At 24.6% G+C, this 27,784-nt stretch overlaps 1 protein-coding gene across 1 annotated transcript; it reads left to right on the top strand.

The window, feature by feature from the left end:
* The first annotated feature begins 23,038 nt into the window (after positions 1-23,038).
* On the top strand, positions 23,039-27,179 carry LOC145835827 (L-threonine ammonia-lyase-like). Its single transcript, XM_082943560.1, has 9 exons — positions 23,039-23,182; positions 23,481-23,551; positions 23,757-23,928; positions 24,431-24,546; positions 25,192-25,354; positions 25,657-25,779; positions 26,003-26,187; positions 26,468-26,638; positions 26,990-27,179. The coding sequence occupies exons 1-9, from the start codon at positions 23,039-23,041 to the stop codon at positions 27,177-27,179; spliced, it is 1,335 nt and encodes a 444-aa protein (XP_082799686.1).
* Positions 27,180-27,784: the final 605 nt, after the last annotated feature.

Below are 27,784 nucleotides of genomic sequence, written 5' to 3'. Positions count from 1 at the left end.
AAAACTTATTGTTCCTTAATCACTCAACGAACATACTTTACAAAATTTACATGCCTAGCTTAATGTTATCTTAGTTTACAAATCTAGAAAGAACGTAATTTTGTTGGTTTTTTAAACTAGTTTATTTGAATTAAAAGTAATTAACATCAGTTTAAAATTGAAACAGCATAGTAAAAAGCTTTATATTTTTAATACTAGCGTTTTAGTAAGTTTATTTTAAGTCTAGCATTAAAAAAAAATAAACTAGTGTTTTAAGTTACAGTACACTATTTAAACAAACTTTAGAACTTAGTTATTAAGCAGACGCAACAATTAACTTTACGTTCACGATATGTGTTTGTATATCTTTATAACAAATTTACTCATTAATAATTTTAGTGAATTTAACAAAGATACGTCGAGCAAAGTAAATTAATTGATGATGTCACATACTCAAGTGCTAGAATAAAATAATCAGGCTGATGCTGTACAGAAGATAAAAAAAGGCAATTTACTAAAGGGACTTGCGGTTAGCTTTTCATATTTTTTAATTATTTTTTATGTAACTTAACAAACTTAGTTCTTTTTACTGCTTATTTTTTAAATATAACTAGTTTCTTTTTTAAGTCGAAACCTACGAATTTTAAAACGTATTGATTCGTTTCCCAAGAAATTGAAATACATATAAACTTAAATAGTAATTTTCGTCATCAAAAACTACAAAGTGACTACAAAGAAACTTATAAAAGTTTAAAAATATTAAGGTTTTTGTTATGGCAGTACAAAAAGCTAATAACTCTCTTTCGTAAGTTTTCAAAATCTTAATCTTTTCTGCTTCATTTCTATGTTTTTGAGTAACTTCCAGGTTATAATTATAATTTGTCATTGTTTTTAGTTTAGCTTTAGTGTGGTAGAGGTTTCATTCAAACTTTTCTTGGAAATATTTTAAAAATCAAATAGTGACAGTCTTGTATTTTAATAAAGTGACTTTTGGTCAGAACATTTGATAAGCTTTTATTGTATGTTTAGTTATGTTTTATCAGTTTTATAATAAATTTCAGCTTTTGTTTTACGAGGTTTGTTACTACTAAAATTATTTTTTTTTACATCTAGTTAAAATTTTTTTTTCAATTATTTGTTTAACTTGATTATAAAAATAAGTAAAAGTTATAAATGCTATGTTGTAAGGAATACATCTTTTAAATATTTTTTTTTTTAAATAGTTTCCTTCATTAGTCTAAGTTTATAAAATAACACGTTTGTTACATACTTTTAAAAGTTTGAATAAATTCATGAGTTTATTTATCATCCATCTAACCATACAGCTGTCAAAGCGTTTTAAACTTCAATTTTTTTTTGAAAGAGTGACGAGACAAACACAAACAAATACTATTATACTTATTGAAATAAACAAACAAATTAAATTATTTTTTTGAAGTTACGTGTTTGTATACTTTTCACAGCTACAGTTTCAATTGTTTTAACATATTTTACGAATGTTTACAATATTTTGAAACAGTTAGTACGTTTTATAGCATTAATGTCTTATATTTGTTTTACAAAAAAGTGATTTATCAATCTAGCTAGATTATATTAGCTTTCTAATAACATGTTTTATATTAAAGATTTTTAATTGTAAAAACAAAACACTTTAAATGATATTCACTTCCTATTAGACTTTTATTAGATTTCAAATAAAAACTTATATTTTCAAAACTTTAAAACAATATTTATTGTAAAACTATTTAATTCTCACTAACTGTAAGTTGTAACATATAATCTGTATACTTAGAGAGGGTAAATAAAATAAACAAACAAGTAAGTTATAAAGTATACTTGTCCTTAAAAGTAGAACAACAAAAACTAACCAACGAAATATATATCTATACTAATATCTATCAAAAACTGACCAACGAAGTATATACTTTACTTTTACTAATTATTATAAATAAAACATCGAATACATGTTTTGAATCAATTCGCAAAGCTTAAACCAAGTAAAAATGTAAGTTTAGTTTTATTACGTGAGTATTACTCATGGTAAAAGCTACTAAAGCACCACTATATATTAAACGTATCTTACAATTATTTTCAAATCAAAACCTACTACTTTAGTAAAGCTTTTTAACACCTATCATTGTTTATATAAAATGTGGTATATAAATAGTTTGTTGATATCTTTTAAAATAATACTTATTTTTTGAATGATTAATTAAAGTAATTTTAGTTTTTTACATTATAGAAAAATATCGTTTTCGAAAACTACGAATGGAAAACTAGTTTATTAATGTTATAATTATGAAAAAATGTTAAACATAGTAAAGCAATTGTTTTTCAAACTTTTTTGGTAATAAGTCTGTTGTGATCTTAATTATGGAATTAGATATAATATTCAAATAATGTTAACTCAATTGAAACACAAAATCTTTTACAGATTAACACAGTTCTTAATTTTAGTATGAATAAGTATTGATTTCTTTTATACTTTATATGCTTCAGAATAAAATGCATTTACTTTTAATTTCAGTAAGTAAGCTTAACTTTATGTAGTAGTAACTACATCTATTATATTTTTCTTAGAATTTGTACCAAACAACAAAATAAATGCAATTGTTTTTATGTGTAGTATTTTTCTTTCTGTTGCATCATCTATCTAATATTGTGTTTTTTTTTGATTAAAAACATTTCCCTAAGTTCTAGTGTAGTATTCAACTCGTAATTTTGCGTCGTTAGATCTCAAAATTTTAATTTAGTTTTCCTTTGTTTTATATTTGATTTGCGAAGTAATACTAAGTATTACAACTAGTTAATGTTAATTTTTAGATTTAAATAAAAATGTTAAACATTCAAACCTAACTTAATAAAAAAAACCATTTAGACACCATTATTTCAAATAAATAACTAAATATAAATATAAAACGTTTATTAAGTACAATATTTATATAAATAACTTATAAACAGATTTTATTAATAAGTTTTTCAATAGTTTTGCATTTCTACAACATAAAGCTGATATTAAGAAACTATAATAAACATTTTTATTGTATTCAAAAGTTTTAAATTGCTTGTTTTGTAGCGGATGCTAAATCGGTTTCTGGTGTAAAGTTATTAGATTTATTAAATATGTTCACCGTTAAACGATTGTTAAGGGTTGTTAGTATTGTATTAAAAATAATATATATCATTTGTTATAAAGCTTTAGGAACATTATTTTTGTATTTATTTATTTTAAAATATCAGTATTATACCAAGATGGTTTTTTGTTATAATAAAAGCTGAAAAATAAAAAGGTTGTAAGTATTTCTTAGTAAAAAGTTAAAAAAATTTTAATGTAAAAAAAATAAATTAAGTTATTTTTATTTTAAACATGGCGTTAAACTGCTTTAAGATCTTTCTTTTAATAAACATATGATTTTTCAAGCTTGTTTCTAGTTTAATTACCAAAACAAAAAAGCACACTGTTTATGCCACTTATCGCTAAAAAAATAAATAATTGTACGCTATAAGTAAATTTAAGTTTAATAAAAATAAAGGTTTGCGTTTACTACAACTAGTTCAATGCAACCAGAGTAACAACTCCCAATCCAACTGAAATGAAAAATTACCAACTGCTTCTTCAAAATATCATAAAATATGTTGAATACTTCGCTTTAAAACTAAATTTAAAAACTTTTTCAAAAACCTGACTATCTGTTTCAAAATTACATTGTCAATTTTTGCTTTATCTCTTCATCTTCAAGTATTCAAGTGTTTGTAGAAACAAAGACAAATGACAGTTGCACAAAACACAAACAGTTTTTAGTGTTTTTTTATTTTTAGAAAGACATTCCCATATTAAATGGCTTACCTTGTTATGAACATATCTGAATTTATTGATAAAAGTAAAAATACTAAACACATGAAAACAAATTTTTTTTGTTCAAAATATTTATTTTAGCTTGCTTACAAACTAAAGTTTACTTACTTTTATAATGTAATAATGTGGGTTTTACTGAATACGTGATTGTTTTTTAGTATTGATATTTTTAATTTTTAATCTGTGATTTTATAGTTGTTTCTCATTGTTATTAGTTAACCTTTTACCAACATTTTTATACATTTTACTCGTGCTTTTAATACAATAGTATCTTTACTCTATGCTACTTTAATACTGAGTCATAGTAGATAGTTTGCTAAAGAAATGGTTTTAAAGTATAAGCAACTTCACGTATTAAAGTTTTCAAACGTTTTTGAAATTAATATTCTTTTTTTATAATCACATGTTATGTCATAAATATTTAACTAAAGTAGTCGATTATTACAGATATTTATTAACTATTTTACTTAAAATGACTTCAATTGAGTACCAGCCACAACTAACCATTGGTACTATGCAGCCACAAGTACAAGTATCAATGCCCAATCAAAACAACGCTTCAAATAAAATAAAAAAGTTAGGAGTCGTCATCAAAGGACTAGGGGCAGGTTATTTATCTTAAACTTTAATTTTTTTTTGTGTTCAGCTTTTTACTTTTTCTTATTAAATACTTAACTAAGTACCTTTAATTTTGGTTTTGCATTGAAAACTGCTTTTCAAAATTGTAACTTTCATTGTCAGTTAAAACTTTTACTTATTTTGGTATCTACAAACTTTAATAAAGATTATTCCAACAACCTATTGAAGTATTAATAGAAAAAGATTCAAGTTACCATATAAGATTATCTACTAAAATTTTGGAGTTAAAAAAACCAATACTGTTGTACTAACTTCACTTAACTAAGCTTTAAAAAGTAAATCTAAGACAAAAATAAACTAGTAGTTGTAAAAATTTATATATGCTAAAAAAAAAAATTTTGTTTTAAAATTAATACTATAAGTTAAAATTAAAGTTTATTCTGTAAGATATAGGAAAAATGAAAATATTAATATTTTTTTTTGCTCTAATGATTGAGTACACTGAAATTGTTTTGAAACAGCATATTTATAACATAAAATTTTACATTTCTACAGCGTTAATATACACTAAATATTTAAAAAATCATTAAGTAGCACGAAACCTAAATGCTAATGTTTTGACAAGGGTGAATTTTTTGACCATAGTTAATACGAGTATTAGTTTTTTTAATGCCAACTACAAACAAACCTTTTAATATCAAAATGGCTTAAGGTTTTACATAACTACACACGGTGTCACTTTAGCATAAAGCTAACTTAAAATTTTTTATTACAATTAGACAATTTTACATTGGTACAGTAGTTACTTTTGTTTTAACCTAGCATATTTATATTAATATTTTTAACATTTAAGCGATCAATGTAAAACATGTAACATTTTTATAATTTTTCAATTCAGATGTTGAACACATAAACAAAGCTTTAAATATTAAAGCTATAAATTATTAAACGTAAGTTTTAACATTCTAAAACTTTTATTCTACTAATTTAAAACTCAACTTAAATATAAACTTCCCTTTAAGCTGAGCACATTGAACTACAAGACGGTTATCTATAGCCTCTGCATTTTGTGCTAAATCGTGAAACTTTATATCAAATTTATCTAAGTATACGTTGTACAAAATGTGTTTAAGTTATCTTACATGATACTCTACAACAGGGGTCGGCAAACTGCGGCCCGCGGGCCAAATGCGGCCCGCGAAGGGTAAATCTGCGGCCCGCGAGCACGTTTTTTTTTTTGAATGGAATGCGGCCTGCGAGCATGTAAATATGTCCCGCTGAGTGAAATATTTTTTAAGTTTAATTTGTTTGATTAATTTAGTTTTAAGTCCTTGTATAACATTTTAATTTAGTTAGAGTTAGAGTTATAAGACTTTACTTAACTAGTTTAAAAATGTAAAAAAGACAAGTTAGCATTCCATCAGGTTTGTTTCTCAATTTCATTATAACTTTCTTCATACAACAACAAATTATTTTCTGAAAAAACAGTGTTAAAAGTGCTTTGAATTAGTATGATAGTTAAATAATACCTATTAAGTAAATAAACTAAACGTAAATGTTTTCCGTTTTGTACATAAGTAATGCACAGTATTTACTTAAATGTCATTTCTAAACAGCTTTATTTTTTACACGTTTTTTGTATCTAAGCTTATATTACATATGTTTTATTACTAAGTAATATATTTTAGTGTGCACGAAAACATTTAAAATAACATAATAATAAGAAATAAGGTTCAGTTTTTTTTTTTTGACACCTTTGATTTTTTATAAGGTGTCTTTGCATTTTAAACTAATTTCTATGCACACCAATTTTTTAAACTCATACTTTAAACCATTTTTTGTTTAATACTAAAAGAGATAAAGTTTAATTAATTCACAATTTTCTAACATTATTGTTTCTACGCGTAATATCTAAATATGTACAGACGAACCGAAAACAATATACATGACATAAATTAAAAAAGTTTTTGTTAGGCATACTTATTGATTTTTCAAAATATGTATTTTGGCAAAATAAGTTAGTTTTTATGCGTTGCATACTAATATAGTTGCTGTTTTTTGGAATTACCTATTTAATACAAACTAGATTGAGTAATGGTAATTTATTAAGTTTGTACATTTTTTATCATAATAGTTCAAGTTCGACCAAAAAAAGAAACTGCCACACACTCAGACTATGACTATGTGAAGAGTTCAAATCTCAGGCCAATTTAGTCATTTTTTATTTTTTGGCTTGAATTGATTTTTGTATGCTTGAATATTGGCTAGTTAGTTTTGGTCACTCAGACTGACTTTTTTGATTCAAAGATTGGTAAATTAAATTTATGATGCATGTTTTGTTCAATGCATAGTGTTGGTTTGAATTAAATTTATGTTAAAGTTTAGTCTTGCAGCTGATACAATTTAAATTATCATTTATATTAATTGTATTTAAGTGTTAAACATATAATTGTTCACAATTAGTGCTTCGAAAAAATCCCGCAAAAGCTTGGAAATTGTCAATTTATACTTATAAAATCTGAAAAAGCCTCGAGTATGAGAATTATCAAAAAAAACTAGAATTTTAACCAATTTTAACATATTAAGTAATGAAATTTCGATTTAAAACAATAATCTACCATATAAGTATTTTTTATTGAAAAACACATTCAAAGTAGCTTAACAAAATCTTGTAAGTTTTTCAATATTATTTAAGACATCTTTTTATCTTTAATTTAAGTTTATACTAAAAATTGAAGCAAAAAGTTGTATTTTTAAAAAATTTATATTGGTGCATTGCCCCTTTGCTTTTAAAATTAATTTACCTATTGTTGTGCTTTGTATTGGAACTGCACCTAGAAATTTTTCTAAAATGTCAAAATTAGAAAAACCACTTGTAATAAAAATTCTAAAATGAGCAATATCTGTTGTATAACTTCTCTCATTTTAACAGATTGATTTTGTTAATGAAGTCCTAATATGGGTTATGCGGCTTAATAATATTCAGACTTTTCCTAAACACGAGTTCTTGTTGATATTGAAAAAATATACAAAAATACTTCATTAACGCCAATTTAAATTGTTTAAATAAGTTTTAAACTTTAAACGGTATATTTTTTTAGTAGTTACTTTTCCTACTTTATAACTTGCCTAAAAAGTTTTTTTCTGATCAGTCTGTAGTTACTGAAAAATAATTATGTGCGTTGTTGAAGCTGACTTAAGCGATTTGTTTACTTATCGTTTCTCGCAATAACTCCAAACTAACGTATTGTAGTTCTTATAGCGCGTCTTATAATTCACGTTTGCTCTTTTTAAATGCAGTATTTTTACAGCAGATAAGGATTGATATAATGCTCAATAAAAAATAGATTTTTCTAATTCATTAATAGTTTAAATTTTTTTTATAATTTAATTAAATATAAACAATTAATAATAAATTTAAAATGCGTCTTTTTTTCAATTTTGTCACTTAATTAACTATCTAAACAAAATCTCAAAGAAATACCAATTGCAGTTTTGTTTTTGTATTATTATCCTTTAAATGACTTAAATGTGTAAAAATTACAGTTGCTTTTATTTGTAAATGGACTTTTTATATATTTAATTATTATAATCTTCCTGTTATTGAAACTACACATAATTAACATCCTTTTTTTAACATTTTTGTTGTTTAAGTGTTAATACGATAAGATCTTAAAGAGTTGTAATTTATTTCAGTAAATATATTGTTAATTTGGCGTTATTCCTTTAAGTGTTGTTTTCTAAGCATTTTCTTTCGGTTTAATTTTCTAGTTTTATTAATATAATTATTTGAATATAAAGACATAATATATATTTCGTTATACTTGGTAAAATTATGTAAAATTAAGTGGAACATACTTTTGATTTTAGTAATATAGATTATTTTTTAAGTTATTAACTATTACTTAAGTTATCGAAATAAGCCTTTAGAAAAAGTGTTAAGCTTTAAAAAAATTATCACTTAAAAACAAAAAACTGTAAAATAAAGTCGTAAAAATATTATTATTTGAATTTAAAAAGCTTTCTAATTCGAAGCACAGTATCGGCTTTTTCGTTAAACACTAAATTATTGTTTCGCTAGTAATAAGTCTGTTAAGTATTTTATTTTGTTGTCGAAAAATTAGCTTATGATATAAAACAAAAGTTATTTTGATATGATTTTTGACATAGAAATTTAATAACTAAAAGTTTTAAAGATCAAACAAAATCAGTTGATAAGTTAACTGTCAAACATTAGTAAGCAAGCATGTAATAGTTGCACAAAACTTTAGTTTGTAATTCGACAATGTTTAAGAAAGCTTTAACAGCTTTAAAAGCTAAAGAAGAGATTCAACAGATTTTTTATGTTAACAAACCTAAAATTTAAAGAAACTACGCGCAAAATAAAGTAGAAAAACTTTTGTTGTGTGTTAGAGAGAATTTTTTGAATATAATTAAATCTAAAATGTTTGTATTTTTACGCATCAAGGTGTTTCCAAACATTAAAAATATAATTACAACACATTTTAAGTTTTTTGTTGCATAACATAAATATTTCAAAAATTAGTTAATTAAATCAGATATTTTTTAAACATTTAAGTTAAAATGACTTAATTATTTGAAATTAGCATTATTTTGGTAATGAGTCATGGTAGTTTGCTTCAGAAATAAATCTAAAGCATAACTAATTTCACATATCAAAGTTTTTAAAACTTTTTGAAACTAATAACAACACTTTTTTTTAATTATCGTGTTATGTAATAGATAATTTCGAAAGGTAGTAAAATAACTCATAAAAAAACTAACTCACAATGACTTCAATTTATTACAGATACTGTGTTTAGATGTTTGATTACTACAGATACTTTTAACTATCTTACTTAAAATGACTAAAACTGAGTACCAGCCAGTGAGTGGTGTCTCTATGCAGCTAAAAGTAAACTTTTCAATATCTGATCACAACACCGCTTCAGTTAAAATAAAAAAGTTAGGAGCCGTCATCAAAGGAATAGGGGTATGTTTGGTACCTTAAGTAAAATAATTAACTATTTATTGAAATATTCATAATCATAGTATATTTTTTTGTAAGAATTTTTTACTTTTTTTGTTTAAAATTGAACTAATTACTTTTAATTTTTATTTTTTATTTAAAACTACTTGTTAAAATTTTAAACTTTTACTTTTAGTTCAAACTTTGACTTACTAACTCATTTACTGGCATGACTAAACTTCTAAAACATATCATAATGTTATTTTAATACAGATTACGTGTAGTTATGTCACTAATCAATTTTATTCCTTGAATAGTTGAATTGTCAATAAGGCCCTGCGTAACACAATATTACAACAACGGAACATTTCAGAAAAAGGTTGTAAGAATGTGATTACTAATGGCCAGTCATTGTGGTGTTCAGTGTTTGTGAGATTGTTTGTTATTTTTTAAAGGTTAAAGTTTGTTATATATCTCTAGCAAGCTCAAGGTTCTATTTCAAATACTAGGTCAAACTCAAAATTTAAACAAGTGCTAATTGTAAAGATTTAAAAACTAAAAAATATTACGATTATACATAACTTAAGCGAATAAGTTAGTTTAATGAAAAATTAACATAAAATTATGTTACATTTCCATTGTTATATTCTAGAAAATTCAATTAACAGTATAAAATGATTAGTAACTTAAAAGCCTTTTTTTTTCTAGTTATTTATTATTATTATTAAAAACTTTAATTTTTAAAATCATTTCCATAGAATGGCGTCGGCTGCAAATCTAAGATGCTTCTAATTAGCTAACATTTTACTTTTTTTTATTTGTTGTTTTAAAATGTTGTATTTTTTTTCTTGCTAAAATGGTTTATGGGTAAGTAATAGATTTATAATTTTGGCTAATATTGGTTAAGGATAAGGGAATAGATGTTCTTAATATACTTAGTATATTTACTTTACCTAATCTTCTTAATATAATGAATAAAAGTATTTCCAAAATTTTACAACTACAGCCGACCCCATAGAATGAAGCCTAAACTATCTTTTTTATTAATTTCTGTTTATAGCCTCTAATTAATGGAATTTTAAGAGTTATTGCCGGTAAAAGTGCTAAGAACCAACGAAAAGTGAGAATAATAGTTAATTTTATTTATAAAATATATAATTTTGTTCTTTTTTTTATTTGTATAAACTTTTTAGCTGAGAAATTTCTATCAATTGCATCTATCAATTTATTAAAACAAACTTAATAATTAATTCTGTTTCTATCAAATTAGAAAATTGAAAGATAAGTAAGCACACTAGTTTTGTAAAATCAATTAATATTTTAATTTTACGAATAAGTTTATTAATGGGATTTAGCATCGTTGGAGCAATATCCTCGTGTTTATTAGTAATAATGCAACCTATTCTTCTACATTTATTTTTCTATGCTTATAGTAGGAATTTATTTGAAATTTAATAAAAAAAAAAAGTTATGTTAAAAGCTTGTTTACTTGATTGAGTATATTTGTAAAGGTTTAAACACAATTATAAAAGTATTCAATAAGTTTTTAAATAAGTTTACGTTTTTTTTAAATGTAGTTTAAACTTAGTGAACTTTGTAATATTTATCAATACTGAACGGCATACCAAAGTAAACCAATATCTGAGAAAATAATTTATAAACAAAAACAATGAGATTAAAATTTCATCTAAACCTTATCTTAACTTTTCACCAGTTCTTTGGAATTCCGTTTTTTTTTCCATTGCAAACAGTGATAACGCTTTTGGCTTTTGTAAATTTTGTCTTACTGATTATCATGGCAGGATACAGCTGTTGCCTCAGTAATTCTTGTTGTGGAAAAGATGTTTGTTGTTTTGATAATTTATTAATAAAACTTGTTGTTCGCTAATACAAATTCTAATCATAGTTACTAATTTGTAAAATCAGTAGTTCTGATAATTTACCATATGTCGCTAAATTAAGAAATTTTAAGTAACATTACTGCATCTAACTAAGTTAAAAAAATATCTTTCTTGTACAGCCAACCACGGCTTCACAAACAGTTTATGTTCCTTATTCAAATCAGCCAACAGCTAGTACTGGTAAGTCATTTGTTGCTGTATGAAAAAAATTTGTATACAAACGGAAAGTCTATATATAATGGAAATGTTTAAAATTCATATTTTTGTACGTTTACAATTTTTTTGCAGTACCAACAGTCAATAAATAACCAGCTTAAAGCAAACAAACGGTTTTTTGTTCCAAAAATGAAACTACAGCGAAAAAGTGTCAACTTTAAGCTTCACGCCAAAATATGACAACCTTGACTACAAAACTCTTCTCAATTAGACTTATAATAATCGTCAATTTTCCAGTGCGGTGTTTTGTTAGAAATGTCGGTAAAAGAAAAAATGGTGTTGAACTTATTAAAAACTTTTTTCTTTTAACTTGGTATTTTGCTAGATTTTTAACTGAAAAGTTGCATGTTAACTTTAACCGTGTTATCATTAATTTTAAAAACACCTCTTTTTATCTAAATTTTTAATTTTTATAAAAAGTCAGCATTAATATAAGCTTTTTATTTATCAAAATACTGTAAATTTAATTAACTTTAACCTTTAAGTTAGCTTGAAATATAATACAGAAAACAAAATCTAACTTAAGAACAAAGCTTTTCTAAAAAAAATATTTTCTAAACATTTAAACAATGAAAAAAGTAAAAACACTCCGTACTACTTCTATTTTTCTCAAATTTTTACACATACTCGTATAAATTTTAGTTGCGGAAAGTCTTTTTTTATAATAATACACAATCATAATCTATAACAGCATTTACATTTTTTGTTTTGCTCTAATATTTAATGTACATAGTTTTCGAGGTATAACAAAAGTTTTGACAAAATCTTTTTATTTTCGTCTTAATTTGTTTTTTCTTTAATGTTTTAAGTTAATTAAGTTTTTTAGCTGGTTTTAAATATTGAAATAAAAAATAAACAAACGTTGTTAGATTAAAAACTAAGTTTTTTTTTAATAAAATACTATTGTTGCGCAAATAATGAAAACTATAGCTACTTAAGCTTTTTAACAAGTTATAAAATATTTTGTTTATTTTTTTTATAGTTAACTAAATCACAACAAATTAACAGTTTATAAAGTTAAAATAAGAATTTAGAATGACTTTTATTTATGAACCGTAACGCTATTAAATTTGTTTAAAACAATATGTTTTATAAATGAATTGAGTTTTAAAAATTAATTAAAGTTACCTTAGAAATTTTTGTAGTTAATACGTAGGAGTTAAAACACTTTATAATTTTTTATCAGTTTCCTACACAAAGCATTATAAAGTTAATCTAGACCAGGGTATCCCAAGCTTTTTTGTAAATGGCCCCCTTTAAATAAATTAAAAAAGTCATTGCCCTCTTCAACAAGATTACTCAAAAACACTTAAGATCTTTTTTTTGATCTTCATCTACAACTCGTGAATATCTAGTGTAATTTTCTAAACTACCATTGAAAAACCCTTTAACCTTGTATTTTTACTTCATCTTCAACTCAAGTTCAACTGTAAGTTTCACAAATTATGATCTTATAGCTTCCTGTGACTTCTTTACACCTCGTGCTCCCCTCTTACCCCTTTGCTGCTCGTGGCCCCCTGAGTATCTGTCATGGTCCCCGAGGGGTCATTTGGCCAACTTTGGGAAACCCTGATCTAGACCAAAAAACTTAAACTATTAAATGTAAAGATTAATAGATACTAACAAATACCACTTTTGTTTTTAGAATTAGTACTAAAAACTTAAAGTTTTAAGTACATTTTCTCAAATACAGGAAGTAATATTGATAGTCATCTATTTGTTTGCTCTAGTTATTGAGTACACTGAAATTATTTTGATACAGCATATTAATAACAATTAATTTTACATTTCTACAGCGTTAATATTCACTAAATATTTTAAAAGTCATCAAATAGCACGAAACCTAAATGCCAATATGTGTTGACAAGGGCAGTTTTTTAACCTTACTTAGTTTAAGTAATATGTTTTTAATGCAAACTACTGATAAAACTATCGATGTAAAATTGGCACAAAGCTTCTAACAACTACATATCTTGTCACTTTAGCATATTTCATGTTTATTAAAAGAAAAAGTATACTTAGTTTAACAGTTTTATTTTGGAATGGTAATTATTTTTTATTGAAAACCTAGTATTTAGTTATCAATTTTTCCTACATTTAATCAATAAATGTAAAACCTGTAACGTTTTTCAAAAACTTTTAATTTAGACCTTGAGCACATAGACAAAAGCTTTGAATGTTATGGCTAAGAAGTTGTTAACGTAAGTTTTCACAACTAAAGCTTTTATTCAACTCTTTTAAAACTAAATTTTAATTACTATCTCAGCTACTCGATTTTAATTTTCAAGGCTCTTATTTACAATTTCTACATCTTACACTGTATACTGAAATTTTTTAACAAGTTTGCGTAAATAACCGTAGTAAAGTATGAGCTTAAAATATCCGATATGATACCCTCTAAAACAATAAAAAAATTTATAAATATCAGTTAGTTTAAAAAAAAAAATTACAAGAATTACAGTAGTCTTCTATAAACTGCTAGTTTTAAAATATTTATTCTCTTATTTAAAACCATCCGATTTAAACTTACGTCTGGCTTGACGATTTAAGTTAAAAAATTTAATACTTTTTAAGAAATTAAATAATTTTGTTTATGTAGTTATTTAACAACATATCTTATTTTAAAACTAACTTTTATAGTTTCCATAAAATATCCTTTAACATTTTAAATATAGTAAAACAAATAAAACTTTTGACCTACGTTTTTTAATTGCTTAAAACCATTTAGGTTGAAATATGTTGTTTCTATTTTATTTATGGCTTGAAACACGTTTTAAAAATAAATATTACATAAATAAATAGATAATTATACAAATATTTATGCCTCCAGCATTTTTATAAAATGCTTAGTAAATGAAATATGACGTCACCAGTTTTTGCGTACCAGCCACAACAGAGAAGTGGCTGTATGGAGCCAAATATACAAGTTTCAATACCCAATCAGAACAATACTTCAAACAAAATCAAAAAGTTGGGCGGTATCATTAAAGGACTAGGGGTTTGTTTATAAATAACAAATCATATTTTTTTTTAATTTTTAAAGCTTACCTTTAAATACTAATATTATAAATCTAATTTTTAATGTTATGAATTTGATCATAATTTTTTCTTAATACTTATAAAGTTTTCTCGTCAAAATTGTTTAAATAGGTAAAACTTAAACTTCTAAACGTACATAATGAACTACGTTATAGAAAAAAGACAATCACATGTTTTTTGTATTTTTTTAACTAGATTTATTACTAAAAGCATTTGATTATTAAACAAACATGTATTAATTTAAACTGTTTTTGTACTAAGCCGAGTTCTGATATTTAAAACAGATAGCGAGCGTAGTTCTGTCACTACATAAAAAACATAGCAGAAGTTTCAATAAGAATTTGCATAACTCGTTATTACAATTTTTGAGAGTATCCCGAACTGAGATGCTTCAATTCAGTCAGCATCGGACAAGGATTATGGTGTTCTGTATTTGTAAGTTTTATGAATATATTGTCTTCGAAGGTTCATTTTGGTTAAATTTTAATTATATAAACTTTCGTAAGTAGCTATCTACTAACAATTTTAATTGATATTATTTAAAAATAAAATTTAACAGAGTCAATGTTTGGTTTTTAGTTAAAAATCAGTTGTATTTTTAATAAACCTAAAGTCATGATTACGATAAAAAATACTTGAATTTAAAAAGTTATTAAAACTTGTACAGTTATTATACGCTATGTTGTCAAAAACACATAACTACAATTTAAAATTTGTAACAAATTTAATCTTAAGCTTATAATTTATCTTGTTTTGTTTTTAGATAAAAGTTTGTTTTAACTATAAGTTTATATATAAAGCATTCGAGCGGGATTTCAAATTTTCATAGCTATTACAAACACAAAATTGTTTAAATTTTCAATAGTTACGTCATGATTAAAATAAGCTGCTTAAGCAATGTTTGCTTAAAAATTAACTAGAAGAAAATAGAAAGCTACATACAGCTTTTATTATTATTATTATTGATATTATTGTTGTTGTATTGATTTTAAAACTTAACTAGTATTTAAACTTCACCTTAAACTCAATCTTAATACAGAAATTTAACTTGTTTAGTTTTTAAAGTAAAAATTTGGAGTAAAATTTAGTTTTTATTTTTATTTAATTTTTTAAATGTTATTTTTTATGACTGTCACATATCCCTTTAGATTTATTCAAGCACTGACGAGGTCTTTGACCGAAACTTTATTTGCAAAATAAATTCTTGATGAATAAATTCATTATTTCCCCTCCAGTAGTTGAGATCTCTCTATTTGTTTTCTTAAAACTAAAACGTATATTAAAACAAAAAATACTTTATTTACTAAATTTAATAACTGTCAATTAAATATAAAATCAGTTCTTCTTACTATTTTAAGCCTCTAATTTCTCAAACATTCGAAATTGTTGCTATTAAAAGTGCAAAGAGTCAAGCAAAAGAAAACATTTATTAAGTATTTTATTTATCTTTACTAACTTAATACCGAAACATTTTTAATCTTTTCATTACGTAAATTATTTGTATAAAAATTACGTGTAAAACTAAAGAGTTTTCTTGAATTACTTTTAAATAATTAAAATACATTTAATTTATGTTAAAATTATATAATACATGAAATTTAAATCGAAAGAACAAAAGGCATATATTTTTTTTAATCATATAAATGTTGACGTTTGCAGTTTAGTACGTTAAGATATATATCAAAACAATCTTACATGTTCAAAGTATTATTATAGTCTTAAATACACAGATAATAAAAAATTAGTAGCAAGGTTTGTCAACCTAATTAAAGTATTCTAACCAATACAGAAAAGAATAAATTATTTTATTTATACTTACAGATAAGATTAGTGATGGGTTTTAGTATTGTTGGAGCAATATACTCAAGCCTACTAGTAATATTGCAACCTCTTTTCTTAACAGTAAACTTGGTATGCAAACTTTTAAAACAAATTTAGTTTTTAACTTATGAACCAATACTTATATGCTCATTAACTTTTTTAAATAACAGGTTTTTACTCTATATTGTAAGTTATAACTAGAAACATTGAAAAAACAGCAAGTACAAAAATTACGTATAAACAGTTAAGTTTACTTCAAACTAATAAGAAGTTTTTAAATTGACAAAATTTACAGTCAGTAATTGTATAGTTCATTTTTTATAGTACTTATTATATTAGTTCAAGAAACCAAAAAACTTAAAGTCATTTCATAATTTAAGTAATTTTATACAGTTTTTATTTATTTGGAAAATTTTATACGCCTATCAAAAGCTTCAATTTGACCACTATTTGCAACACTTAATTTTCTCAAATTACTTGATATTAGGATAGAATGAAAAAATAAATTTTATTTTTTTAATTCTAATTTAACTAAAAAATTGTTTTAAAGAGTAATACTTTTACAATGTACAATTTCTCAGAGTATGTTGAAGTTCCCACCATATTTTCACTGCAAATAGTGATAACAGTTGTGGCATTCATTAATTTTTTCTAGTTGATAGTCACTGCAAGTTTCAGCAGTTGTCTCAGCAACAGTAGTTGTGCAAAAATGGTTAGTTTATACATATATATGTCGTAAGTTTGAAATTATAACGAGCTTTGTTTACATTAAAACGCTATAAATTAGAAAACAGAAGTACTTAGTTTTAACAAAACTTATTCTGACACAAGTTTATTTTTTACACATTAAAAAATTAATGTGTTTTTGTAAATTAAACTTGAAACTTAATAGTAATACTTTTAAGGTTCATGCTGCTTAACACATTTATAGCTAATTTAGACTTTTGTTTTATTTCATTTTTGTTAGCATTTTTGTAGGTCATTTTCTGGTATATGCAAGGTTTTTGCAATGATTAAACTCCGTTTATATTTTAGCTTTAAAAATATTTTTTGCTTAGCAGCTGTATTACTTTAAAACCATTGTAACTTTTTCTTAAAACTGAAGCTCCACAAATTGTTTACGAACCTTATCCAGCTCAGCCAACAACTAATATTGGTTAGTCATTGTGATAGTTTTGAGATATAATTATTTTAAATAGTTTATTTATGATAAGTTTAGAAAAGATTATAATGTTAGATTAGTTTGAATCAAGAACTTATAAACGAACGAATCACTAACTGATTTATACAATGAAAATAGTAGTACTTCAAGTAAATATGTACTGTTTAATGAGAACGTCAAAATTAGTATGTATGTTATACAAGTAATTAAATTTAATATAGACTCAAAGTTTAAAAATAATATTGACAGTACCTATATTAAGTCTACAACCGGGCTTTAGTCAGCAGCAACCTACTTACATCCAACAACCGGAATTTCCCCAAAAAACAAAACTACAGTAAGAATGCATCAACATTGAGCGCATCACCGAAATATGAACATCTTGATCACAGTAATCCTCTTAACTAGACTTGTAGCTGTAACTAAGAACTGATTTATAAGAATATTTATTGCTGTACTTGATTCTTTTTAAAATAGGATTTTATAAGTTAATTTTTAAATATTTTATCCTGGTTTTATTATGATCAAAAATTTTTTTTACTTCTAAAGAAAAGTTTGCTTAAATTTTAGTATATAATTGTTTTTGAAATTTCATTCCTTTTTAAAAATGTTTATCACTGAATTGTTTAAAATTTTAAATTTTAAACATGTCAAATTTTCTTCTCCGAAACATAAAGTTTTAACAATTATAGTTAAAATATTTTTTATTTATACAGATTTTGATACATTTCTTTAGCCTTATAATGCACTGTTTTGAATGTTACTTTAGTTTAATTTCTTTTAAGCTTTGTTTTATTTATTTTACCTATCAAAAAAACTTAAATAATCAATACGTTAATGTTTCCTTTTGTTTTTATGTTAAACTAAAAAAAAACAATTACTCTATCACTACCAGTGTTATATTGTATAAAAGTATTTTCAAACCATTATTTTTCAAACTCAGTTTGTTAATCTCCTCTCTGCAAAAACTTAAAAAAACTGCTTCCTTTTTCAGGAAATGTAGTATAAGTTTTTTATCTCTAGTAGTTATCCCTTAAGTATTTTTTTCTCTTCCTTATTTACCACAGAACATGTAGTGAAGTTTAGTGTTGCTTAGTTTTTTTTTGCCTAAAGTTTCAAATTTGTTCACCATCTGTTGCTCCCTACTTACTTAAACGACCTAAAAAAGGGGAATATTTTACTACTTTTAGGAAATATGTTTAATAAATAAATAAATAAATAATGGTAGAAGATAAAAAGAACTGGAAAATTTTTATTTTTTGAATGTAGTAAGTTAAAGTTAAAAAAAATATACTGCAATAAATTTGTTTTAACTTCAAAATCAAAATTATAAATATTCATAATCTTTTATTATTACTCATAACTATGACTCATTAGTTATGGGTAGATAATCCACACATTTTGTTTGTTTTCCGTTACAATGGCTGACCTTCAATATATACCGGATTATTTTTACAACAAATTTAAAGACTTCAGCTTTTGTTACAAAATTACAAGTTTAACAACTTGGAATCTATAATTTTTTTTGAGATTCAGTTTAAAGGTTTAGATTTCTTAAGGATTAAAGTCTGTTGTTGCTTATTTTAAACTGTTTATTGACAGATTTTTTAAAGTTAATTAGTTATTTTTTTTTTAATTTTTTTAGTATTTTCAATGAGTTTAAGATATTTAGCCTAACATAATTAATCATAAATTTACTACTTTTAAACCATTTGCTTTCTAATAGTTGTTATTGTTTCTTGTAATCTTATTATAACTGCTAACATAAAAATAGAGATTTGTAGTTAAAATGGAAAATATTTAATTATAGCTGTACATTTAAATTAGACTTTATAAACATTACAGCAGCAGTTTATTTTTCTTTACTCATAGTATAAACATGTTTTCTTAAGAACTTTAAATTTATTATAAATTAGTAAAAGCATTCATATATAGTCTTTATAATTCTTTTTTTTTAATTACTGTAGATCTGGCTTCATAAAACTTCTCTAAACTATGTTGCTAATACTTTATCATACTATTTTATTAGAAACTCTTTAAATCTGAAATCTATAAAAAATTTGAAAACTAGGTAAAAAGCTATGGTATTATTTTTGAATTAATAAGACATGTTAGATTATTCTTAATCGCTAAACACAATGAAATGATTAAGAGCTGTTCTTAATAATAATATAAACCAGCTAAAAAACAAATAGTTATAAACAAGTTCAAATACTAATTAATCGTTAGATTTTTTTGGCATAAATAGTTATTTTTTTAAAAAGTATATAAGTTTAAGTCTTGAGAGAGTACTTTACTTTCTACTAACTGGTTAGTTTGTTGTTATTAAGTTCAATCTTTTTAATTAAATACTATATATATATCTTAGATTAGTTGTCGTGAATATAACTTAAAGATTACACAAGACACTAACTTAGGCAAATAATATACATTTATTTTGTTTAAAAAATTTAATTCTAAATAACCACAGGTGTATTAGCTGTGTAATACAATAACTAATTAAGAGTATTAACTAATATCTCAGATATCCTTTAAGTTGTTGCGGTTCAACTTCATGTTTATTGCTAAAATAGAAATTTTTTTCTTAACAGCAGTCCATTTACCATAGCTAAGCGCTTTCACATCTATTAAACTTTCAAAATAGTTGTTTAATAAAATAGTTGTAATATTAAAAGAGTGTTTGTGAAAACGCTTCGATGTTTTGAGAAGAATACTAAAATGGCTTAATTAATTGATTTAAAAAGATAATAAACCCAAATCACCAGGCTAAATACAACTTTAATGTTAAACTATATCGTTTGAAATTAACAAATTAATTAAAAAAAAAAGTTATAATACCCTTAAAATTATATACACCAGTAAATTTGATTCGTGCACTCTAAAAATTTCGTGCAAACCAAAATAAATTTTATGTACATTAGTGTGCACCAGTGAATACTTTGACGGCTACTACACTTAGCTAAGAAATAATATAAGTTTCTTTTATTTAGAAAGTTAATTTTCTTATTAACTACAGGTATATTGACTTTATACAGCAAGGCTTTAATTATAGTTTATATATCAAAAAATACTCAATAAAGGTTTGTAAAGTAGTTAACTGTTACCAAATAAAGTTGCATTTAAAGTTATATCTCGCACATATACTGCTAATGTAATATTAACTTTAAAATTATTAGTCACTACTCACTAGAACAAATTAAGTAATTGGCGAAATATGATACTAGATATGATCTAGTTTAAGTTATTTATATTTCTGTAAGATAACTAAAAAGTTCTCGTTGTAATTAGAACTTTTTCTTCTTAATAAAGTCTATGTAATTTAAAGTATGTACTGTATTTTAAATAAACTTCTTAAGTCCTTTTGTGGATTTGACCTAAATATAACAATATTGGTTGAGTCAGCATAAAAAAACTAAAAAATTTTATGTTTTAAATAATTTTTGATGCTTTTGTGTAGGGTTAAGAGTATAAAAATTAAAAAAAAAATTATTGACGATTCAGCAATTATTAGGGGAACACCTTTGTTTTGAAATCGAACCCACACTTATTGTATACAAAATTGATGTTTTAAGTTCCTATGAAATATTTTATGGTGACTCATTTTAGTCTAAAACAGTCTCAAAATACTTTAAATTCACTTTCTTAGTTGACAACCTATGTAATAACTAGTACATCTGAAAGTTAAAGAAAATTTTATTTATAAAAGTGTTATACATCTAACAAATATATTTTTATAAGTTTGTTAATTTAAAACCAGATTATAACTTTTTTTTTATTAAGTTCAGGAGCTTAATTGTTTAGATAAGAAGCTATCTTCTTGATTTATATTTATTTTTAGCTTAGTTAGTGATCTATTTTAAGATTTGTTAAAATTCTTGAATATTTTTTTTGGTATTTACTTTAGTTTTTCTCCTAAACAACATTACCATTTTTATAGTTATTTAAAAGTTTTTATGATAATTTTCTTTTTTAAAGATATTTTTTGCTTCTAAAAGTAGTAGTTTTTCTTTCTGGAAACAAAATCTCAGTATTTTTTTTTTAAAGTTAAATGTTTAATATTTTAGAGTATTCACTTTTATGTCACATCATGATTACTTATACAAAATTATAATTGCTACATAAAGTATTGGTCTAAAAGTTTTATGAAGTTTACAAAACTTTCCAATAACTACAAAACTACATTGAAAATTCAAAATCCTAGAAAGTCTTGTAGTTGAAAAAAATGGAAATTAAACAATTAAACTTTATAGTCAATTTATTTAATATTTCTTTTTAAAGATAAATCCATTTTATAGTCAAGAATTCTTCAGAACAGTTATAAAGTTATTTTTCATAAGGAATAACTATTTATAGCTGTTTTAAGATACTCACTTTGTATTTAATTTCTTTTTACTACGTCAAAATGCATTTAATAACTGTTTTAATTTAACGGATTTTTTGAGCTAATGTTTACGTTCATCCAAGCGTTTAAGAGAGAGCTTGCAAGGTCAAGTGTTTTACTGATGAAATTTGATAGAATTGAAATAAGGAGAAAATAAATAGCAGTCACGAGCTTACTGATGCAAGTTTGCATTATATTATATTTCAGCCATGTATAAACCCTCATCAGTTGAAGCTCGAATTCATTTTTGACCAATTTGCTGCTGTTAATATATAGTTCAATTAAACATTTGTATTTTTAGTTGTTTATGTAAAGTTCTTTTTTTTAACCATTTAATTTCTTCTCAGCGTTATTTGATTTAAATATGTAGTTAGATGTAATATTCTTTTTTGACATTCTTAAAGTGTATTCCTGTTAGATTTACTTCCTGTGTAAAAGTTTTGACCACATTTAAAATTTTAAAGTTGATGTTTTATATATATATTTGTTAGATTTTGCAACTGATGTTTAATATGAAAAGTTTTTATTCATGTCATGCCTAGTTTTATATAGATTAGTCTTAAGTATTGTTTAGTATTAGTATAGTTTAAATTTAATTTAATTTTGATTTTGTATGTGGTTGTATACTACATTATAACCCTACAGGTGAACTTAAGTTTCCTTTATAAAATATATTATTAAATCAGCTTAATTTAATAATAAATGAAAGAGTTTACAAAGTTTTACCTAACAAATGCCCATTGAAACTTTCTCTTGACTAATGTTTTATAAAAATTTAGTGTGCATTTTCTGGAATATTTTCAATTGTTTATATTTTTTAAGTGCTTGGTATCATACTAAATATCTTAAAAGTGATATGAAAAGTATCTTTTGCTGTGTTTAGATTTCTATCAACCTAATAAAATGTCAGCCTTAAGCTTTTTAAGAAAAGTAATATTATATTGAATTGAACCTAAAAACTGATCTTTAGGAAAAGTGATTTTAAGGCTATTAAAAGTATTTAGTAATGTACTCAAAAAAATGCAGAAAGAAATAATTGAAACCTTTATTTTAAACTCTGTATATTTTTAACCCTTCATATACTGTTTAAAAAAATTTTTTTTAGATTATAAAACTAAAAACTGTAGAAAATAAAATGTCCCAACAAAACAAAGTATCAACTGAAGATATTTTATTTGATGTTTATTGTGATTTTGACAATCCAATAAATGTAACAACTGAAGAAGTGAAAAAAGCACAACAAGTTATTGGAAATGGAGTTGTGAAGACTCCTTTTACTGTAAGTTTTATTTTAATTTTATAACTTTTCTTTATTAATTAATTTCATTTTCTATTTTTTCTTTAAACTTTAAACTAGTTTATAAAGTATCACAGTTTCACGTTGATAAGTAAATAAGTACAAATAAAAAAACATAAAAAACAGTTTAAAGTAGTGTTTCTGTTCACTGTTACTGAACTTTAATAATCATAATTAAAATTTGTAACAATAGAATTATTGAAACCTATTGAAGTTGAAAATTTTCCGTGTTTTAATATAACATTAAAAATACATTTATATACACTGTTAAATATCTCAGAGATCTCGTTTATCTGATGACCTTGGAATGGATTTGTACTTCAAGAAAGAGTTCATGCAATACACTGCCAGGTAAGTATTAATTAAGCTGTTTATTTCTATTTTTAAGTACAAAAAAAATATGATTTATTTTTCTAATATGTTAATAGTTAAAAATTGTTAAATAAAGTTTGTGCAAGTATTTATAATATGCTTTATTATACACCGAGAAAGTGAAATTTTAAAAAGTGTAATTTTCCGGTTTTTTAAAAGTCATAAATCATATTTTTCTCAACAGTTTCAAGGACAGAGGAGCATTGTACGCGCTGTCAAACTTGTCAGATGAAGACAAGAAGAAAGGAGTTGTGACCACATCCGCTGGAAACCACTCTCAAGCCATGGCTTATCAGGGTGGTAAGCTGAACGTACCAGTTACCGTTTTCATGCCTAAACACGCTCCTACTGTAAAGGTGGGTTTATTATTATAATAAAAATATCTTTAATTAGAATAAGCTAGTTTTTGATACCATTTACTGAAAATTGTTATTAACTTATGAAAGTTGCTCTCATTATATGTGTATTACTACACACGACCATACTGTTACGGTGGGTTTTGATGAAATAAAAATAAAGCAATTTCTTCATGTATGTAGTAATGATCTTTGAATTTATCTAATTTATAAGACTAGTTAGTTTTTTTACCTGTTAATTTTAGATTATACAACTGTTTTACATTTTACGTATAAATTACTTCAAAGATTTCTGATAAACATCAAACAAAAATAGTTATTCAAAGAAATAGTTTTCATTCTACCATTTTTTTTAAACAATTCAAAAATGTTTATTTTTATTTTGAAAAAGTTTCGAATTTATATTTAATTTTAATTTTTTTTTAATAGCACCATAATTGAAGAACACAATTTAGAGTTTTACTAGCTTTATTAAAGTACTTATTAATAATTTTCGAACCAGGTAAACAGTTGTAAGAAACTTGGAGCAAAAGTAGTTCTTGGAGGAGCTCATTTTGATGAAGCAAGAGCAAATGCAATGAAGTACAGCAAAGATAACAGTCTCGTCTACATTAATGGGTTAGTATGATGTACTTAACAACTTCATTTAATTATTAGACTTGATTTTTTCTGTGACCTTCAATACAATTTCTTAAAAAAAAAAAAGCGTGTCTTTAACAACAATATTACTACAAATGAAAAAATTTCTCTAGTTTTAATTTTTATTAACTCTCACAAAAGGTGATCCAGTTTCCCACTTTAAACAGGGTTGCCACTTTACCTGGAATCCTGGAAAAACCTTGGATTTGACAATCTAGGCATAAAAAACCTTGAATTTAAGTAGTTTCGAAAAAACCTGGAAAAACCTGGAATTTTGAATAAAAAACCTGGAATTTTTAAGAGGTTTAACATGTTCAGCGGTAAAATTTCGGTTTGACACAAAAAAGTTATCATAAAGATAATAGATTTTTTGTCATCAAAAAAATTTTTTTATCAAAAAATACATTTACAGTAGCTTTACAGTATTTTTTCAAATTTTTTATACTATTTACCACAGTTTCTTACCTTAAATTAAACTTTAAACTAAAAATATACCGAAAAATGTGTACTTTTAAAAACCTGGAAAAGTTTTGAAAAAACAACTGGCAACCCTGTTTAAAGGAGTAAATGATACTCCTTAATAATAGTTTCGATAATATGCAATAACAATACCTCTCAACACAGATACGACCACGCAGACATAATAGCTGGTCAAGGAACGATGGGACTGGAGATGATCGATGAAGTGAAAGATCTTGATTATCTAGTTGTTCCCATAGGAGGAGGAGGCATGATTGCAGGATGCGTTGCTGCAATCAAAACTGATCACCCACACGTCAAAATTTACGTTAGAATTTGTTAATTTGTTTCTTTTGGTTGTTTAGTTTTTTTAGCATTAAAACTGTTCCTTATTATGTATATATTTTTTTATAGTTCAAATATATCAAAGTTTTGTTAAAATCCTAGTTAGTTTTTAATTAGGAATAATTTTTAATTAAAACTTTATTGTTACGAAGAACTTGTTTAATTTATGCAGTCTTTAAGTTATTTAAATAGTAATTTATTTTTAAACCATTACACTGGATTTACTAACAGATAATAATTTAATTTTAATAACAATTTTTCTGATCATGTGTTATCACCATACAGGGTGTAGAATCAAAAGTGTGTCCATCTTGGACGACTGCAATGAGTGCAGGAAAACCAGTTGTTTGTAAAAAGACTATGACGTCATCATCTAACTCAATCGCTGACGGTCTTGCTGTTGTTCAGGTTTGATTGGTTTTTTTTATTGTTACTTTAAACACTAGAATTTACTTGAACTATAAATAATTTTTAAAGCAATTCAAATGGACGTTTTGTAAATAAAAGCACCAATTAAAAAAGAAAGAAAATTCCAAGTGTATTTTTTATTTAAATTACCTACTAAAATACTCTAACAAGTAATTTAACAAAAATATTTTTGCATAACAAATTCTAATTTTCAACCTAATAGGTTGGAGTAAACGCTTTTGAAACGTGCAAAGGCAAACTGGACAAAGTTGTCACGTTGGATGAAAATTTTATTTCATTGGCGGTTGTCAAACTGCTTGAATCAGAAAAAGCAGTTGTGGAGGGCGCTGGAGCATCGGCGTTTGCCGCAATTTTGTCCGGTGTTTTTCCAGAGCTAAAAGGAAAAAAGTTTGTTATATGTTAAATGAAACATTACAAAAACTTAAATTTGCTTTAGTTCTATATATTTAGCTACAATAAAATTGTTAGATTGAATCTTTTCCGCATAAAAATGTCATTAAATTTATTTTTTTAAATTTTAATAACCTTTTAATTTTCTCAATAGTATACTATTTATTAATTGGTTTATAATAAACTATTAAAAAAATTCCTGTTATTGTTCCAGTTCTTTTAATTAATTTTAGCTTAAAAAGGTAAATTATAAAAACTAATAAATCTACAACTACAGAGTCGGATGCATTTTGTGCGGTGGAAATATCGATATGACGTCATTATCACGCGTCATGCAGAGGGGACTGGCCATGGACGGGAGAATTGTCAAATTTGTTTGTGACGTCACCGACAGAAGTTCCAGCGGTTTGTCGCAACTCACCCAACTGTTGAATGAAAATAAAGCAAAGTTTGTTTTTGTAAGATTTTTATAGTCTTTAGGAACTTTTCCAAACTTTTTCAATAGTCTTTTCTTTTTTCTGATACTAAAAAAGGAATTATTTAAACGTTTAAATAAGAAAATTTAGAATCTGATCAGTTTGACAATATTCAAGTTGTTATTTTCTTCATTGAATACAAGATGGTGTAAAGCGAGTATTATTTACACATTGTTAAAAATTGGTTAGATAATTTACAATTTTTTTTTTCAAAACAGCAACGATATGATCTTATTGAGCTTCTAACAAAATTAAATTACGTAAGATGATTGTTTTTAGTTTTGTTTTGAAAAATTTTATAATCTTATATATTCCTATTCCAGCATCAAGGATTTAGTTCACGACAGAACAGCGTTGCCTGGAACAGTTTACAAAGTTCAGGTGACTTGCACGTGCGAGGTTCTTGACAAGCAAGCAGGTTTGAAATTGAAAGAAAATTTGCGGCAAGTATACGGTGATGCTCTCACGTGGGTCAACCTTCTCCCTTCTGATGAAAACAACAATGTGTGCTGATTGTTCTTCATTTAATATTACAGTCCTTTCTTGTTTTAGGATTTGTAGACTCAAAAATTATTATGAGTCTTATACTTCAACAATATAAGTTTTAGGAAATTTAATAAAAATAGTTAAACTTAAATCGTAGTATTATTTTGTTTGTTAAGGAACATTTGTTCTAATTATTTACTAATTATGTAAATTTCTAAACTTAATGATCTATTTTGTTATTAGGAAAGTAAATTAAATTGAAATTATAAATTCTCTTATGTATGGTGTTTCGTTAAAAGCAAGTTTACTTAGATATTTTTGTTTAATGTTTTTAAAGTTAATTAGTTTTTAAAATAATTATTACTACGACGCAAAATTATTTCGATGTAGCAGCACGATATAGTTTTTAACTTAATTGATACATAGAATTATGCTACATGTTTTATTTATAATTTTACTTAAATAATGAATGTATTCTGCACCATATACAACCTGAACGGTTACCAAGGTGTAAAACAATTCTAAAAAATACAACCAAACTTGTAATAAGATAAAAAGGTCGATACAGTTTTGGTTGTTTCCCAAAAACAGATCCTTATCTAAAAATATAAGAAATTATGTGTTTTAAAATA

The sequence above is a fragment of the Thalia democratica genome, chromosome 1, assembly GCF_965202585.1.
Source record: "Thalia democratica chromosome 1, ktThaDemo2.hap1.1, whole genome shotgun sequence".
Lineage (NCBI taxonomy): Eukaryota > Metazoa > Chordata > Thaliacea > Salpida > Salpidae > Thalia > Thalia democratica.
The sequence above is the reverse complement of the archived record's forward strand: the minus strand, read 5'-3'. Positions and strand labels throughout refer to the sequence as shown.